This window comes from Anser anser (assembly GCF_964211835.1).
Source record: "Anser anser genome assembly, chromosome: 3".
NCBI classification, from domain to species: Eukaryota; Metazoa; Chordata; class Aves; order Anseriformes; family Anatidae; genus Anser; species Anser anser.
In genome coordinates, this window is record NC_139722.1 from 56,376,332 (window position 1) to 56,395,859 (window position 19,528).

Genomic DNA, 19,528 nt, shown 5'->3' on the forward strand with positions numbered 1-19,528 from the left:
TCTCGTGTTCTCTGTGAAACATGTAAGCCTATAACTCTTTCCACAGTTTCTCATGCAGAATTTCTCTGAACAAGAAGCAGATATCATGTTATTTTCGTATTTACTATGACTGATTTTTCAACTGCAGTGCATCAAATACATCCCCAGAGGAACTACTCTCATACCAAATTTACCCCCAAGTAAATCTGATGTAACAAGGTGAAAAGTTAGACCTTGTCATTGATATATCCACAACACATCCTAGTCTTTAATCGAGCAGGAGTGACACTTAAAAATAGTTCAAGAGCTTAAAGAGTTTAGCTATCAGTACAGCAGAGGGCAAGTATTTAACTCCAGTGCTACAGCCCACCCACAGTAAATGCAGACAATTTTACTTTCAAAATTAGGTATTCAATGCTCTAAGATCTTATACAGAAATATTATTTCCATGATCTTATAATATTGATGTATTTTTATAACAGTATCTATATAAATCATTTTAGGTGGCAAGTATCATACAAGCACTGACTTGTAATTCTCTTACCACATTTGTGTTATAGAAATAATCCCTGCTCTTTGACTGAATAGCTCTTGACAATGGAAAAGAAGAGTCAAGTCTTGTAAGAAAATTATGCACATGGAGGTCATTCAATATGTTACTTTTTTCCAAGACCAAACAGGCTGTAGGATTCCTCATGGACTCTGGCCACAATTTACCTGAATTTATTAACAGTATTTTTTGTTTTATGTTTTATTAACTTAATTTAATTTAATTTTAATTTCACTTAATTTTAATTTTAAAATTTAATTTAATTTAATTTTTAAATTATTTTATTATTATACATATATATACTTTTTTCCCATAAACATATGTGCCTAGGGGGAGAAATGTATGAGATGGTGGGATCACTGTTTTACACTATCGGTATACACTCTCACAGTGCCAGAAAACTTGAGTTTCTTCAGTGCAAATATTTTATCAACAGTATAAGATTAACAAGATTGTCTACATTACTTTGGCTTTTATCCCCTGGCATGGATATAAACAATAAACATACGAGGGTAAATTGATGAAAGGAAATGTTATGGACACATTCATTTGCATCCCACCTATTATTGGAGATGGTCACTGGATACTTCTGTGCAAAGATTTTAGATATGCTAATATCTAAATAACATCACAGCTGTGCTTTCTGATTTTTCATGATCTTTGTTGTCAATGAGGTAACTGTAAAAAGCATCAATTAGTGAGTCCGGGGTAATGTGAAATGTAAGTTTTTAAACCAAAACTGAAACAAAATAAAACTAATTACTTAAAATAAATTTCCAAGTGATTAAAAAATAAAAAATCCAAACATAAATATACAATATACCTGTGCAAAACAAGGGTGCCGCATTAGGACAAAATAACCAAGAGATGTTTATTGCTTAATTCAGCAGTATGCAACATGCACAATCACGTGCTTAGGTGGGCATGCAAAAAGAGAGATACACACAAGAATTCACTTCTTTAGGTAGCTGCAAAGAAAAGGCACTTGTTCATTGGAACAACTTCTTGATCTGCCAGAGTAGTTCAAGAAATATCTCTACTATTCTGTATAAAGGAAGGTGGTAAATACTGCAGGGAAAACAGGTGAGCAGAGTGGTAAAAAGGAGTTTTGGACTTCTCACCTAGTGAAACCTACCTGAGCTTATGGCTAAAACTCCACTCATTTTTATTCTAAAAGGCTGAGACCCTCAGATACTCTCTTTTACATACAGTAAAATTGAAGTCTTGGAAGTTAGTTGGTATTGATATAATTATTGGGAGTTACAGGAAGATTTGCATGAAAATACTCAAAGTCAGGGACAAATACAGGCCAGAGAAATAAGAAAGTGGATGTGGATGCTCCATGAATCAGCCTAGCAAAAATTCTCCCTTCTATAGTTTCCAATGAATCCACTGTGTACAGTGTACCTATACTTCATTCATTTTTTAAAGCTAAGTCTACAGTAACAAAACAAAGCTTAGAGTAAATGAAAAACATTTCAGCCTCACTTCTTAAAATCAAAGCAAGAGTGTAAACTGACCTCCAATTCAGGTTATTGTCAAAATGTATTAATATCTTTTAAAATGTGTACATAATTAATGAAATGCAAGAATCTAAGTGTTGCTCTTAATTATATGGTAACTATAAAATGCTATGTTAAATGGTCTACTTTTCTTTATACTCTTGTATAAAATTTACATAAACCTAAAATCAGATAATATTGCCAGTAAATAAAATGATCTTTTCACTAATACAGAAATTCCAAAAATACCATCAAAGAATATATACTGAATGGCATTGTTATTATTGACATATAAATCCATGTATTGTGCCTAAAGTAATGAGCAGGATACTCCTCTTATGAAAGTCACTAAGATAGAAATTCATATAGGGTGTAAATATTTAAAATATTCTACATAATAGGCAATACACCTATATAAAGGAATTTTCTATTTTTATATATATTATATATATATATATTTTTCTCTTTCACAAATGGTAATAGTGGGGCTGACAGAAATGATTCCTAGTTTGAAAGTATTGTGGTGTCAGGGTGACTGTAATTAAATTTCTTAGCTGAATTTGCCTTAGATCTCTTTGTTTGGACAATGTAGTTTAACATAAAATATATAAACTGACAAAAGGATAAAATATATCAGATTGTAAAGCTAATTGGATATTATGGCTATTAAAGGGACTTGGTGTTCTGTTGTTTTCCCCACTTTTATCTATTCAAGAAAATGAATTATCATGTTTCATTTCACAAAGGCCAGTGTGAAATGAGCATGTTGCCTGAGAAAGGCAGTAACAAACACTAACTGAGGTGTGGTTAGGTGGCACACTCCTCAGCAATTTCTATAAAGAGCACAAAGCTGGGCATACCTGGCCTTTATCTTGCTTCTCAGAGACATGGTCTGGATGTTTCAGCATAGTTTTTCACAGACTGTGAATTGACTAAAGCCTGTTTTGAAGGCTTTGTTTTATTTTACTTCTTACAAATATATATCATGCTCTGTCACGAAAACCATTCACAGCATTTAACTTCATATGTAGACAAATGATTTATGTCAAAAAGCAGTTGTTTTACAAGTATAGGCACTGTTGGACTTTTGGAGATCCTAAGTTAAGGAGCTACCCTTTTCCTTTCCACCTATATTTAAGCATTTTTGTGAGTTGTTTCCACTTTCTGGGGTCTTGAATTGTCTCTCTATTTGTCTACCCACAAGGCTAACTGACACTCAATGTCCATTGAATATTTGTTCAGCTGTTTACCCTGTGATTTCTCAGAAAAGCTCTGTCATAGCACAGTGAAGTGACACAAGGCAAACATCAGAAAGCAAGAGCAGATGGTTGTGTCTTTCATCTTCTGAAATTCCACTCACTACAGAGTCCCTGCTCCCCTTCATGGTCTTCACAGTTTCCTTGTGGCTGGAGAGGTCAAAAATGAAAAGCCATCTTCTCCAAAACTCCCTTCCAACAGCAGGTCTGCTCTGCATTTGGAGAGTACCAAACAGCCCAGGGAGTTGTCTGGAGAAAGCGCTCTGACACGTGTCAAAGCTTCTTGCAGATGTCAGGAGAACTCTGAGGGTGATCTTGAAGAGCTCCATGCAACTCTTCATGTTGTGATTTATTAATCATACAGATGTGTGAATCACATCTGCTACAGGGAGTTTTTTCTTTCTTTCTTTTTAAACCAAAGCATAACTGAAGGTCTCTGGAAGGTTTTGTTTTTGTTTTTGTTTTTAATGCTTCTCTGCTTCTCTCACTCTGAGACTAGATGAAGACCAGTCCACCCATTTATAACTGGCTATCTTTAAAAATCATCCTAGAAGTGATATAATATTTCTCTCTTCTTTAATTCAATCACCACTCTCCATTTCATTCTTTGAGAACAAGCCAAACAAACCATCTCCTTGCAAAATCTCAAGGTTATTCATTTTCCATCCATAAAAATCTGTGTCCTCACTCTCCCTCTTTTGAGAGTCTGTGCTTCTCAACTACATCCTTAGGGCTTCCTAACTTTGGCTGTGCCTAGACACGTCAAGAGAAGACCAAAGCTACAAGGTAGAGATAAGGAAACACAGCCAGTTCAGGTGAGTGTCAGTGGAGAGCTTCTTGAGCAAATAATGACTAAATGAAGCTTGCAAACTTGTTGCTTAGGGTGTGCCTTAATATTCTATCCTTGACTCTTCATAAATATCATTACTTATCATTCCTAGGATTCTGTCTTCTCTATCATATGTTCTCTTGTACCGGAGGACGATTTCCATTATAATTTCAGAAGGAAGAATGACAATTAAATAAGGTCAGGGTGAACTGAATTGATGTGATGTTATGAGACAATTCTCAGTCATTATCAGTAGCTCTAGCTTCATTTTTTGTTTGTTTGCTTGTTAAGAATTGTTTGTATTAGAACAGATGAACATGGAGATATGGGAAGAGGGAAGATAAAACACAGAGGTGATGGTTCAGCTAAGATATTTTATACACTGAGAACAACAATGGTTCTCTATTCTTGAAGCATTCTGGGGTTAATGTTTGCTATTTGTTAAGAAAAAAACACAATAAGATATTAATGATAAGCTCCTTCCTCTTGCATCACAGCCAAAAAAAAAAAAAAGCAAAAAAAAAAGCATGGAATATTTTAGCAATTTATATAGACTTAATTTGACTCTACTTTTAACATAACCTTAATTTTAATTCATGCATGGTAGACTAAATTAAAAGCTTTAACAAGACAGCCATTAGCTCTTATGCTTTATTAAGCCTATTTGCACACTCTTTGTTGCACTTGTGAGACCTTCAACAATACAAAACACACTTTTAATGCATAAAGGAACAGAAACTCTCAGGAAAACAGAAGAATATTAGAACAGAGTTCAATGATGTAGGAAAGTACCTGGATAAAAATCCCCTTGCGCAAACATGTCAATCACATAGCGACAGAATGCATATTGATCTAACAGAGCAAAGAGGAAAAAAAAGTAATGAAGAAAGCAAATATAAAAGTTTGTTTCTATTTAACAGTGAAAATAAAGCTTAGCAATGCAAAGTCATATTTTGGGGATATTTTCTCTCCCTGGCCTTGAAGTAACTCATATTCTCAGAAAGAGACAGTTTATAGTCTAGATCTAATTCAAGTCTCCCAGCTCCAGAGCTACTAGTGCCCCAGTTACCAACCTCTGGCCTGCAGTGTGTGGAACAGGTCAGCAATGTGCAGCCTTGCTCTCCACACAGGCACTGTGCAAACAGTTGCATGGCCCAAAGACTTTTTCATATCCTTGAGAATCCATTTTAAGTAGCCTCTGTCAGACAATACAAAATTCAATAAATGTTTTAATCACAGTATTTTGTTAATACTGCTTTAACTGTGTAATCAATATGTAAATTTATTGAATGAGAGTATAAACTGTATACTTACACTTCCGTAGCAATGAGATTTTTCCAGATAATTTTATCATTTCACCACACAATTTTCCAAACACTATTATTTAAATATATATATATATAATGCATATATTATATCCAAATATTAAAATTATGCTATTCAGAAATTTAGACTTTGGTATCTAAATGAAACTCTGATTTCAGAAATGTTGATTGTCTATTGATTTCTTCTCTATATAGGCAGAGTTGAAGACCTTGATCAAAATTGCGAACATTAAGAATGGTGAAGAAAATTACCAATTGTAACCGAGTGCAAAAGAATTGCAATATTACTGCTGTACTCTCCGATTTGCCAGAAAATAGAACATTGTCCCAGTGGACTCCAAGGGACATTATCTTCGAAAGTTAATGTTGGTGACTAAATGTCAGCTCTGGTTAGCTATGCTAGTTTACAATAGCCCTTGGATAAAGCACATTCATGCATATGTCCTAGACTGTTGCCCCATACTTCCTAAGCTACACAAGTTGCATCTCTCTCTCCATCTCCAGTTGCACCTCCTTCCTAGTCACCTACAAATCCACTTACCAACCAAAAAGTATTTGCCAACTTCAAAACAAAGTTATGCAGACTTTGAAATACTTAAAAAAATAAATACCATAACTGTTGGTTTAAATACAAAATTATATTTTTAAGTATATAAAATTGCGCTATTTGTTTTCTTACATAATTCACTAGAGCATCAGTATTAGTTGATGCTGAAGCATTTATGTGATTGTTATTCTGGTATGATTTCCTGTGCAGCTGTAGAAATTAGGAGGGTTTATATACTATCCATTTTCTTTCTACTAGCCCACAGGAGCCTATGCAACTGTTTCCTGTTACTAAGGTGACTTCTAGTCAGCATTGTAGATCTTCAGGTGAACTTGCCAGAACATAAACAGTGCCATGACTATAAACACTGTTTTTAAAGCTTTTAATGACTATTCATAATGGTTTCTACTTTTGTATTTAGGAATTCAAATTTATCATTCTGTCTGGCACCAGTCTTGGATTCCATCCTTAAGGAATCTAAAGAATTTGGCTGCAATATCTGCCCTTTCTGAAAGGGGGTGGGGGAAAAAAGTTGAAGTGTGTATGTAAGAAAACAAGTATGTGTAAATCTGTATTCTCAGTAAGCCCATCTAAATTCAGCAAAGTGATTGCACTGACTTCAACACACTTGGAAATAGAGCCTCAATGAGTCAGATAATCAGGTTACGTCTGTGTAAATAAATAAAATTGTTTAGCCAAGAGAGCAAATGACAAGGCATAGCTCATGCCCACAAACTGGAATTTTTCTTGCCCTTCTTTTGCTAAAAGGAGTTGTCTTCACCCATACTGCCAACTGGGAAGAAACTCTGGATTGTTCCAGGCATTGTATAAGAAACTGCTAAATGGCAATAGGGCAAAACTGTGTGGGGACATAAGCTGCATGGGGACAGTCACAGTACAGACCACAAGCCTGTTCTGGATCTATTTAAGTTATGATACAGACATAGCCTGAGGGACTAGCAGTTCATACCATTTCATTGATATTAAAATAATCTGGTCTTTAATCACAGTAATATAAACAAGGATTAAAATAGACGACTTTTTTTTTTTTTCCTCCCATGGAAATGTAATTTGAATAAACTTAAAAAAAAGCTGCAGTCTTGACTGCACCTAAGAAGAAAGATTACATATTAATCTTCTCATTGTAATATCTATTTAGTAACTCAGCCCCTGAAAACTGGGATTTATTAAAAAAAAAAAAAGACAGAACATTAAACTGAATAATAAAAATAGCATTTTACTGTATATGAAATAATGAGGTTCACAGCAACTTTCCATGAAAGTCCAATTCTGCCAATCAGCAAAGACTGAAATATAAGGAATGTTAAATGGGGATGATTTTCCAAATATCACTTCATGGCTAAAAATTCATTTTAATTTAAACTCTCTTGTTTAAAAGAGAATTTCACACTATAGTTTTCACTTCATAAGTCTATAATAGTGGCACAGATATTCACCTGAGCATTAATAATTCACCTCAATATTCGGGACAAAATTCTTATTGATAAAAACAGTCATAGATCTTTGTCATTCGACCTCACCTGATTTACCATGGGAGACAAGCTATCTTTTTAAATTTTAATTTGCTTAAGGAATGATGTAACAGTAAGGACATCATAACAACACTTCTGTGATTACAGTTATATTTTTTAAATTAATGCAGAAAAGCTGGAAGAACTACTCCCTTGAACAAGGAAAAATAAGGACTGCAGGATCAGGAAATTTTGGCAAGCCTATATTAACTTAAAAAATATTATCTCTTTGGGTCACAGGGGGACTCAAATATAGAACTGAATTCTCCGAGAGTATCCAGTTGGACAGCAGCAGCTTGTGGTGGAAAAAGGAAGGACAAAAGCAAAAAAGGCAGCTTTCACTGAACGTAACTGAACGTGTAATCTCAACTGAACATGTAAACTGAACATGTATCCCTGGTGTTAAAGAACAGTTTAAGAAGCTCCTTCCTTCCTGCACTGCAGCTGCTCATTCCCTCTTCCACCTACTACATTTCAGTGTACAGTCCTTGGTATCACACTCTAAAGCAGATTTACAAAGTGATCTGTTAATATTGATGGATCATTTTGCTAATATTTATCACTTAAAGGAAAACCAAACCAAAACAAACCAAAACAAAACACCCTCTCTCTATTGCTCTCTGTAATCTTTGACCCCAACTTACTTAAAAACATTTTGTTGTCGGGGAGTAAAGTGCCTCATATGCACATTGTTGCTTTTTGAGAACCTTAACCTGAACAGTATGGAGTGGGTCCAACTGTGCACTGAAACTCTTGTCACAACAAACAAAAAACAAGAACTCGACAGTTTGTGGAACTTTCCTCTTGGTCAGAACAATTAGCATGAAAGATGCTGCTTCAATTTTATGCCTCAAAGGCTCCAGTATTTCAAGTGAAAACCAAAATTAACTAAAATACAAATAAATGTTAAGAAATACTAGCTCAGCACACTATGCATGTCAGAACGGAGCCTATCTCTAACTCTCCTTTCAGCTTTCTGGAAATGTATAATTTAGACAACTCCTAAGGGGTCCAGAGCAGATAGCTATGAAATTCTGAGAGGATCTGCCCAGGCAGATTCAGATATCCAGGCAGAGATGACTGCTTTGATGTTCAGGCATAATGATTTACCTGTGGTTATCAGTTGAAAGGATCAGATAGGTGTGCCACACAACGCTGAGCTGATTCTATTAATGTCAGAATAATCCTGTGTCTTCAGTATGACAGTTCTTACAGAAAGGCAGGTCTCGCTGCCTTCATTCATACAAAATTGTACCTAACTCCATGGAATAGCCACAGGAAAATCAAGGGACCATTCAGTGCAATTTGGGAGTGGAAGATCCCAGGCTGATTCTGACAAAGAGGAGCACACAGCTAACACCTGCATTTTGTGTTGATGCAGGTTGATTCCTTGTTTTATCACTTAATTTCTTCCTCTCACCAGGTTCACCAGGTTAATGGCATTTCTTTCCTTTTTAGGGGAAATTTGCAACCTCATCACATCAAATTACATCAGTCAGGCATATCACTATGTCATACACTACATGACAATGCCTCACACGCTCTGATGTAATACAAATGATTACATTCCCTTTCATTTGTGGCTACTTTCATTATTGTAAATGAGGACATATTCAGATGTAGAAACAAAACATAATTTCCAACAGGTTTTTGGACAGTTGGCATTTTCCAAAGTAACTTGACTTGCAATAGACACTGCATAAGATTCTTCTGAGAAAATCCATGAAGACTCCAGCCTATCTGAAGAGACACTGGTCCTTGGTAAAGTAGGATGCAAACTGAATAATGTAAAATGAATCTTTAGCCATTACAGTTAGAACATTCCAGTTATTTAGATTAAACTTAGTTTATTCCTTATAGTTTCCATCTAGAAATCTGAGATTCATCTAGAATTTATTTGTACTGATCTTTTCTTTGTCATGGGTGGACTTTGGTCCTTGTTAGGTCTAACTTCATCCTCTTTCCTTCTTTCCTACTACCTTTTTAAGATCTTCATCTGCTTCCTCCTGGTTTTGTTTACCTTTCTTTTCTGATTTAGTTACAGTCTGAAGTGCTTTCTCCTCCTTAACTTTCGGTTTGGCCTTTATTAACCCAACTTCTGTTGTTTTAGTCTCTGTCTGCTTGACCTTCTCAGGCATCTTTGCTTCTCCTTTTCCATCCTTCACTTCCTTTTTAACTTTTGCTTCCACTTTGGTGCTCTTTACTTTCTTCTCCTCTGCAGGTAATCAAGAAAAAAAACTTTCAGTGTCATTCAGTTCCCTCAAAATAATATTTAATATAATTTATTTTATATTACAGAATCACAGAATTGTCTAGATTGGAAGAGACCTCCAAGATCACCTAGCCCAACCTCTGACCTAACACTAACAATATTGTGCAATTACTAAGGAGCATTCCTTCATCATCAACACCTTGCTTAGATCTGACGAAAACTATAATTCCTCCAAGCCAAACAGACATGGACAGAAATATTAGATGCAAGCATGTTTTGTCTTCAGTCCTGTACCAAGTTTTTGGCTGATACTAGGTAATAGGCTATGATAAATAACACTAATCTAATGACAACATGCTAACTTTTATGGCATAAACTAGGGGAACAAATATTGGTCATAAGGCAAGCATATTAAAACCTGACTACTAAATCTGAACAACTTTAAAATTCAGAGCAAAACTGTTGTAAGCTGTAAGTGTAGTTGATTTAAAGCACAGTCGTTTGTAAGGGTCACTTTTATGTATTAACTCCAGGCCTTTGACCAAGGAGTCTTGTGTTCTTGAGTCTCTCTCCACACCAATTCCCCAATTTGAAAGATTAGTCTGAGACAGGACAATAAATGATGTGCCCTGCATAAGAGCGAGTTTTCCAAGCAGAATTACCAAATTGTATAATGTCAGTGGCTGACACTACACAGAGGTTGGTGAGACATAAACTTTTCCTTCCACATTTATAGATCAGTTGCTTTTTCTCATCTGAGACATGGATGCTGGCATTATGTGTTTCTAGTTCACTTCAGTGGAAAATCCAACAGTAGATTAAAACAACTTAATATGTTTTAAACAAAACACTTTAGTGTCATGTTCACAAATCTATTTTCTTCATAGCTTTAAATGTCTCCAGCCTTGATGGAAAACTCTAGTGCTACAAAATCCACATCTTCTGTAAGCCTCTGGACTTGTATTTTTATTAAGCCACTAGGCTGACCAGACTGATTTTAGCAATATGTAAGCTGAGTAGCTCTACCAATTCTGAAACAGAAAACATACAGAAAACAGATATAATGGACAGGTATAATTCCTACTTTCAAACAAAGCTATATGACCAAATATACTGCTGGACAATGAAGAAAGAAGTTCCTTAACTAGTTATAGAGAAAATGTGTATGTCATATCACTTACAAATAGGTCTATTTCTTTTTCAGGGTAATGGAAGTTCATATCTTTACTTTAATTCCAGTCTTTGAAATTTCAACAGGTTTAAAAGGGATTATGCATAGAACTAATCCCTGGATGTTCTAAAGAGATTTTGATTATTTCAAATTATAGTGTCATGTAGAAGATTTTTCATACACATTATATTCTCTGCTCCAATAAAATAAAATTTATGAACTTTGATATAAATTTCAGTTAAAAAAAAGAAGGAAAGAAGGAAGGAAGGAAGGAAGGAAGGAAGGAAGGAAGGAAGGAAGAATGAAAGAAAGAAAGAAAAGAAAAAGAAAAAGAAAGAAAGGAAGGAAGAAAGGAAGAAAGGAAGAAAGGAAGAAAGGAAGAAGGTAGTAGAAATAGATAAATACCTTTGGGAGGAGTTTTCTTTTCAGCTTTTTCATGTCTTTCAGGTTTGTCTTTTTGAATTACTAGAAATGAGTACAATTGTATATTAGGAAAAAAAAAAAAAAAGAGAAAATATTGCTAAAACACCGCAACGTCTCTGGAAGTTTACAATTCAGGATTCCTTTTATTCCGCCGCCCCCCCCCCCCCCCCCCCCCCCCCCGTAAATGTCTTAGTTTTTTTTCTCAGGTTCACAAGGGTCAAAAGCTTCAAAATATCTGTTGAGAATAACTTAATCAGAAGCCAAGTCAGTCGCACAGTTCTGGCGATATTTAGGGAATGTTTACACTATATATTCCAGATCACACAAACGTGCTCTGCTCAAGCTCTGAGCAGACAAAGGCTTGTTCTTCCTCTGCTCAAGCCAACAGGAAGCTGAGTGACTACACTAGTCTCACAGAAAGGGGCTTAGCTTGGGCTCACTAGCCACAAATCTGGTGCTCACTTCACAGTCGAGCCTGAGTGAATTCATGTCTGCACAGGATACACTGTGTAAACACACACTGCTATGTCCCAGAAAGGCTGTCAAAACTTTACGTGGTGACTTCTAGTTTTCCTCTCATGGCTGGTTTGGACCCATTGCTGGAGCAAAACATTGCTGGAGCCTTGACAGTTAATTACACTTCCTTCAAGTGATAACTGCATAAAAGCAACATCCCCTCTAACTGAATCCCAGCTTGGAATTGCTACCTATATGGACTGATAATTAAGTTTGTTTTTGTTTTTATAAAATAGATGTTTCTTAGATGATGTCTTTGAAAAGCATTCATATCACTGAAGTTTTCTGGAGCCTTTTGCAGGGACTGAATAAGTCTTTTTTTATTGAGCATAGAAGAAAAAAATCTCCTGATTATGGGGGAAGCAGCTGACAGTAGCAGACGGTATGTCTGTTCCCTTGAATTGGCCTGGACTAGAAAATCCGCATTTCCTAGGGGACTCGAAAAGGTTGAAATGGCTGCCCTACACTCCTAGTAGCTTATACAGTTTGGGGCAGAACCCAGACAAGATGGAGGTTAACCTGGGAAATGGATAGATCATCACATTATGGGCATAAATGCGCCTTAAAAACCAGCAAAAGCAGTGATTGTTGTAGAGCACTGGTTACCTACAGGGATTCATATTGCTTAGGAACTACTCAACACAGGGTAGCAAGCCTAGATGTCATAGATTGCAGCAGTAATCTCCCTAGCTGTAATACTGGCCAAAGGAGCAAGAAGACTAATTTTTCACAAAAATTTCCGGCTAGTGACCAGATTCATGACTACTATTAAATACATTAAAGCTCTGAGCGATTATTTGGTTAGCTAGCAGAAGATTAATGGATAAACAGACTGGCTGTTTGTTAGGAGTATCTCAGTGATTCTCAGAAGTTATTTGCTTTTCAAAAGTACTCTGACACTGTGGGAATTTATTTTCTCAAGTTTACTTCAGTGTGATTTCATTTATATAAAAAAAAAAAATTAAAAAAATCCTACACTTTCAGGTTATACACTGAAAGCAGAAGAATCTTCCAAATATTAATTTTAAAGACAAACCGGATGATGGCTACCCCTCAGGTTATTTTAAGTCTTTAAGACTAGCCTTTGTTCCACTTTCTCTCTTTCTTCTCTTCTGCTTACTGTTTTCACATTTCTACTTAGAGTATGATAAAATCCAATAAAGCCCGATTTGTACAATTGAATCTATATTGTCTGAACAGATTCAAATCAAACCTAATTAATTCATGTGCCCCATCATCATCAATTTGAATGCCATAAAAGACTGATATTAGATACACTGCATAGTATTTTTTTCATGATTTAACTGAATAAAAATATGAGACAAAGACTAGAACCTAACTTCATTATGGAAATATCTGGTTTCCAAAAAGAATCACAGAGTCACAGAATCACAGAATCGTCTAGGTTGGAAGAGACCTCCAAGATCACCTAGTCCAACCTCTGACCTAACACTAACAAGTCCTCCACTAAACCATATCACTAAGTTCAACATCTAAACGTCTCTTAAAGACCTCCAGGGATGGTAACTCAACCACTTCCCTGGGCAGCCCATTCCAATGCCTAACAACCCTTTCAGTAAAGAAGTTCTTCCTAAGATCCAACCTAAACCTCCCCTGGTGCAACTTTAGCCCATTCCCCCTCAAGAGATGCAAAGAGATGCATGTAAAAAAAAAAAAAGAAAACAAAAAAAACTCCAGAGGGAACAACCAACCAACCAACCAAAACCAAAAAATATCAAGCAATAATAAATGTTAGTCTTAAAAAAATGGCACAACAAGTCAAGATGAATGGATTTTTAAATCTCCCTGTCCAAATCATGGCTAAAGATGGAATTATCAGTCAGAACACTGGGAATGACCTCTTGTACGTGATAATGCTTCAGAATATATGTAATAATTAGTAGATGTACCAAAGCCACTTCAGCTGTGGAAGATAATACAAATCATGTACTGGAATGAAAATACTGCAAAAAATAAAGGCAAGAGAATGAAGATCTATTTTGGGGTATGGTGGAAGACAGACTGAGAGACAATATACAGTCTTGCACTCCATTAACACTAGACTGAAAACTGCTACACATGACAAAGCCTTCTCTGTAGGCAAATTACTGAATCTTATTGTTGAGGAAAATACATCAAAGACTGCAAATATAACAGTCATGGGTTTATTTCTGTAGCTGCATGAGAATGATTCATAATTAACTCTGTGCATCAAAACAAGAGAACAGAAGAAGTAATAAAAGCTGTTCAAGACTTCACTCAGAGGCTGATTAAGACCTGCTCAAGCAAAAGTGAGGGCACCCAATAACTATACAGTGGGGACTAGAAGAGTTTTAAACTTTAAATTCTCATCTCCACACTCTTCCAAAGTATATAAGTGATAAAAATCTAAAATTGTACAAAATCCAATAATAATCAGCATTACCTTTAGAAGGTGCTTTCTTTTCGTGTTTTTCTGGCTTTTCAGATTTCTCTTTGTGAATAGCTAGAAATAAGCAACAACAATATTAATGGTTATTAAAAATGATAAATGTTGCAGCTTTGTAAGAAAAAGGAGAAGAGACATAAGAATAATCTAGTCACCATGGCTAGCCATGGAAAGAAACAGTAAGACTGAATCAGCTGCCACTATCTGCTGCTGATGTCAAAACACACGACCAGAACTTTCAAAGGCTCATGTACCATTGCTGAGGTCTGTCATCAGTTGAGGGAGGAATGGCCTTTCTGACAAAACTGTGATACCATGAAAGAATGTAGTCAAGAAAGAAAAAGTCATGGGTATTTATGTTGTTTACTATTTTTGTTTAATGGTTCACTTTGGTTCATTATTGAGTTTTCTTATTTATTACTTTGGTTTATTTCTGAAGGACTTTCTGAACCCTACATAATAACTAACATTTTTTTCCAGCTACGAATGATTAAACACTATAATTAATTACAAATGTAATTGCAATGGCATTATAACTAATGCTCTTTGGGGCTTTTTGTTTGCTTTTAATTTCCACTTTACAAATTGAAATAAAGTACACTATAGAGACTAGAGTTCTGGCTCAGGTTTTAGAATACACTTGAGTTGTGCAATAGTCACTGAGTGATGTGTAGTCTGAAATATTTTCCAATGTGGGCTCTGATCTTCTAATTTTTTGCAGGTTAATGTTTACACAGTAACCTGTCCACAGGTGTGAAGAACTGACATTTGTACAAGCTCATATGCATTGAGATACCCTACCGGGACCAGGCATGTAAAAACATTCATCTGCCTATTTGACTCCGGCATATGAGTTTACACTAAGAACACAAAAGTGTATGCATGAGCATTTCTACGTACTCTCCAGGCTTGTAATGATGTTTCAAAAGAAAGTTTGAATTGTTAAAGATAAAGCTGTGCTAGATACCTATTTATTGCAACTACTTAGAGAATATTTAACTACTTAAAGGAATAGTCCTGCCCGTTGTTCCATAATTCATAGTTCCATATCTATGAAACAGTCCTGGTCAGTATTGTACTTAAAATGTATTTATTTATTTATTATTATTATTAATAATAATTGACTTTTATTTTTATAACATGGCTTGCTTCATTACATTTTCTCTTTTCATGTTAGGTGTTTTTCCTGGGTGACCATATTTTCTTAGAAATCATACCTACTGTGAATGTTGGAAATACTCAGAAATTACTGGGAGATTATACTCATCCAGAGTAAAAAATATATTATCTATCATCTCTCTCTCTCAAAACAAAACAAAACCGCACACACACACAAAAGACAAAAACAAACGACACAACCCAACAACAACAAACCAATCCAACCAAACAAAAAATCCAGAAGGTCTACAAAATACTAGTCAGTCTGTATGTTTAAAACCCTTTCCTCTACATCATGATTTTTACTAATAAAGTTCTAGTCATTTTTCCAGTCAAGAGGAGACATTTTTCCAGTCAAGAGGATACATAAATGGAAGTGAAGAAGACATTTAGTCCTGAGATACCCCAAAATATAACATAAATCCTGACATGAAATCTATACCTGTATGCTTCTCCTTTTTTTCAGGTTTTTCTTGCCTTTCCGTTTTGTCTTTATGTGTCACTAGGAAAGAAGAAATGCATTCATACATCTAAAAAAAAACCACCACCATTGTACAACAAACTTAAGAATCAGAAACAATTATACCAAGTTAAATCATAGGAGATGAAATGACAAGCTGTGTTATTCTTGAGCTATCCCATGCACTTCTGTACAGCATGCATCATACATGGTTATTAGCAGGCAACTGTGGCTAACAAGTTACTGCTTATCTTTCAAGCCATGGTACCATTCCCCAGCTGTTTACTACAGTAAGAACATCCCTTGCAATTGCCTGTTCCTGAAGGCAGTTTTTCAGAAAACTGTCAAGGACAAAGGCAGAGCTCATAGCAAATGCTGCTGCCTATACTAGAAGTAGGACATCACCTGGATCACCCCATTTTCTATGAGGCAGAGGCTTGTTAGAACTGGAATCAGTCCTGGAGTATAAGAGTGTCACATGCACAAATGATGTCTCTGTCACTTGCCAGCTGGCTTGAGGTGGATAACTAGCAATGGATATGGATAGCTAGTAATGGATGTGGATAGCTAGTAACAGACACTGGCTGAGATCAGTTCCTGGCAAACGATGATCCCAAAGCCATAATTAGCTTCAAAGTAAAAACTAACATTCTGACAATGAAAACTGCATTATGCTATCCATTCATTCATATAATATTTTCCACTCACCTTTCTTAGGATTTTTGACAATAATTTTCAAGACAATGGAAAATAAGCATGAGGCTTTAACAGCACTTCAGAAAAATCAGCCATGAAACTACAGGATAGCTTTAACTCTATCTCCTGTGGGGATTTCATTCCAGTTTAGTAAAACTCCTTTGTCAAACAGGATCAAATAAGGAAGATTTTTCACAGTACCATGAATTCCATGTCTGACTAGAAACAAAAGTAGAAGAGCAAGGAGCATTCAAGCTCTCACTATATTATTATTATATTATTATTATTATTATTATTATTATTATTATTATTATTATTATTATTATTATTATTATTATTTTACCAATATGGTAATGAAACACCTCAGAGTGAGATCCTGACATATCTGACTGAGTCATTTCTAAGGGTACTTTCTCTGTGTCATTAGATAACTTTCCTAAACTTCATCACAGAAGTTGATTAGAAGTTAGAATAGGATGTTACTTAATCTATATGCCAAACCTGCAAAATAAATGTTTCAAAAGTAGAAAATAAATATTTAAAATACAGGAACTCATAAAAAGCTTTGGGTTTCTCATGCACACCACAATGAAATGGGCCTTAGAAAGACATATCCACAACCACAATTTTAAAATATATTATATAGTCTGAAAATAATCTTAGTACAGTGATTACAGGGAAACTCTACCTGCAGTAGCGTTTTAGCAGTAATTGTAGCAACAGTTCACTAAAAAAACCTAGTACATTCATCTTGAGATAGCATCTAGACACAAGTAACGTCAGGTACACAGACGGCATTATTAAGAATTATAATTATTATTCTTCATTTGCTTGGGATATGTTTTTTCTTGTTCTTTCAAACATTTAAAAACATTAAAATTTCTTCTCATGTCAAAGAAAATCAAAGATTTTCCCAAGTTTTCCACTAAAAAAAGTCTTAATGACACTTTCATGTTATAATATGGGACATTATAATCTCTGCTCTGTCATTTTGCCAAATCTCAGAATAATAGTCCCTTGTTAAAACCACTCCATTTTTTAGTAATAAATTTTCAGTCAAATAGAGACCTGAACTTACGTGTCTCTCATTAACCTCTAGAGTCAGTCTTGTTATTTTAAATTATTTATATAAATGCAAAAGCTCCAATCAGAGACAACTAAAAAAGCCTAGTCAATCACAGATTTAAGAAGGTGTACATTCACTTCAGTTACGAGACTTGGTCTGAAATGAATCAACTGTGGTTGAATATTGGATCTTTCCTTCTTTTGGTTGATTTGTTATGGGCATTGGTCTTGTTGTTCTTCCTGAATTGGTTTCTTCCTCCAGTCTGAGACTTATTAATCAAACTTTTATGTAACGGAAATGTTCATTAGAATCTTGAAGTGTTTTGACAAGTAGGTATGTTTCAACAAAATACCATTTTTGCCTAAAAATGCCTCACAAGAGGCAAACTAAATGGTGGCTCTAAGTACCATTTTCATGAGTTGTGGGTGGAAAGGAAGTTGACTCCTACAATAGATAGCCTGTAATTTGTTGTTGGAATACACCAACAGAAAATTATCAAATCCTCTCTAACACTCTCCCTCAGCACGTCTGAGTCTGGGAGAAATGTGTTTTTAAAGTCAGGTCTCTGAAGTGGAACACCTCAAGTGGCCATGCCCTGTATGATATAATTTAGTCATTACATTTTGTTCTGAAATGTGCCCAAAGATAAATATTATTCTTAGATTTATTTAAGAAGAATAAAAAGACACCTATTTATGCTCTAGGCATCTCTTTTATTAAAAGTTAATAATCAAGTACAAACTTATTCATTAATTTATGAATATAATGTTAGCCTTTCTGCAGAGTGACGAATCTAAAGTGCTTTTAAAATCCTCATTCCCCTTCTGGCTAGCTTTCATAACACCTCCTCCATCCATAATTGGGATTTCCAAATGGGTCTAAGAGTCAATAGATCAGACTGTTTTAATCCACTGGTAAAACAAACAAACAAAGTATCAAATGCTAAATACATACCTTTCATGGGTTCCTTCTTTTCAATTTTTTCTTGTTTTTCAGGTTTGTCTCTGTGAATTACTAGAAAAAAAAAAAAGTAAATAAAACAGTAAATCTGTAATCTCCAGGTATTATGTATTGCACTTATTATTCCACCAAAACAATTAAAGAAAATTTCTGTAAAATTTTGGCTCGGAGTAACAGACACTAGATCTTGTATAGAGCTTCTCAATGTCAATATTTAATTCCAGATCCAGGAGAAATATTATTTACTGCAAAAAGTCTTAAAATGTTGGACCATATTTTGGCAACATAAGAGATTATTCAGCAACTTTAATCTGTGCAATCTGGTTTGGTCCCATTACACAGGCACCCTGGATCTAAGGCTTCTGATGGATTAAATTATTTTCAGTCCTTGAGAACATTGCTTTCTATTCTTAACAAAATAAATAAATAAATAAATGGTTAGCATATTGCTTTCCATGCTCTTTTTTTTTTTCTTATTTTATTTTATTTTTAGATGTTGCTTCAGCCATGGGATGGATTTATAGGACTACATTTCTTTTATTAAAAGAGTAACTTAAGAAAGAACAGCTGTTTCAAGGAGAGTCAACTACGTGTCCTGCTGAAAGCAGGCAAATTTGAATCCTTGTGGACTCTGCTGTCCACTCAACTTTTAGACCATATTTATGGACATGGTTATATTACATATCCCAGTTATTTAGATAGATAAACACTTTCCTTGTCAACCTCCACTTCTAAAAGACCAGCATTTTTTGTTAATTTCAGGGAGAAAATATTTTCTTTGCAATGTTCAAGTTTCTGTCAACAAGTAAACCACAGAAAACACAACCCTGATTAGAAGACAACTGCAAGTTTTATACACAAATACAGTAAAATTTTTGTATACATTAATTTCATCAGCTTTGCAGCAAATGTAACTTC

The 19,528-nt window shown here is 35.0% G+C and overlaps 1 protein-coding gene across 3 annotated transcripts in view; it reads right to left on the minus strand.

Annotated features, from left to right (window-relative positions):
- TRDN (triadin) overlaps positions 1-19,528 on the minus strand; it is a 245,164-nt gene that overhangs the window by 148,226 nt on the left and 77,410 nt on the right. For all 3 annotated transcript variants that reach the window (XM_083830645.1, XM_083830644.1, XM_083830643.1), the window contains 6 exons: positions 18,605-18,664; positions 15,871-15,930; positions 14,268-14,327; positions 11,309-11,368; positions 9,541-9,735; positions 4,909-4,968 (listed from right to left, as the gene is read on the minus strand). In XM_083830645.1, coding sequence (XP_083686771.1) covers positions 4,909-4,968; positions 9,541-9,735; positions 11,309-11,368; positions 14,268-14,327; positions 15,871-15,930; positions 18,605-18,664 — 495 coding nt within the window. The remainder of the gene's footprint in view (positions 1-4,908; positions 4,969-9,540; positions 9,736-11,308; positions 11,369-14,267; positions 14,328-15,870; positions 15,931-18,604; positions 18,665-19,528) is intronic.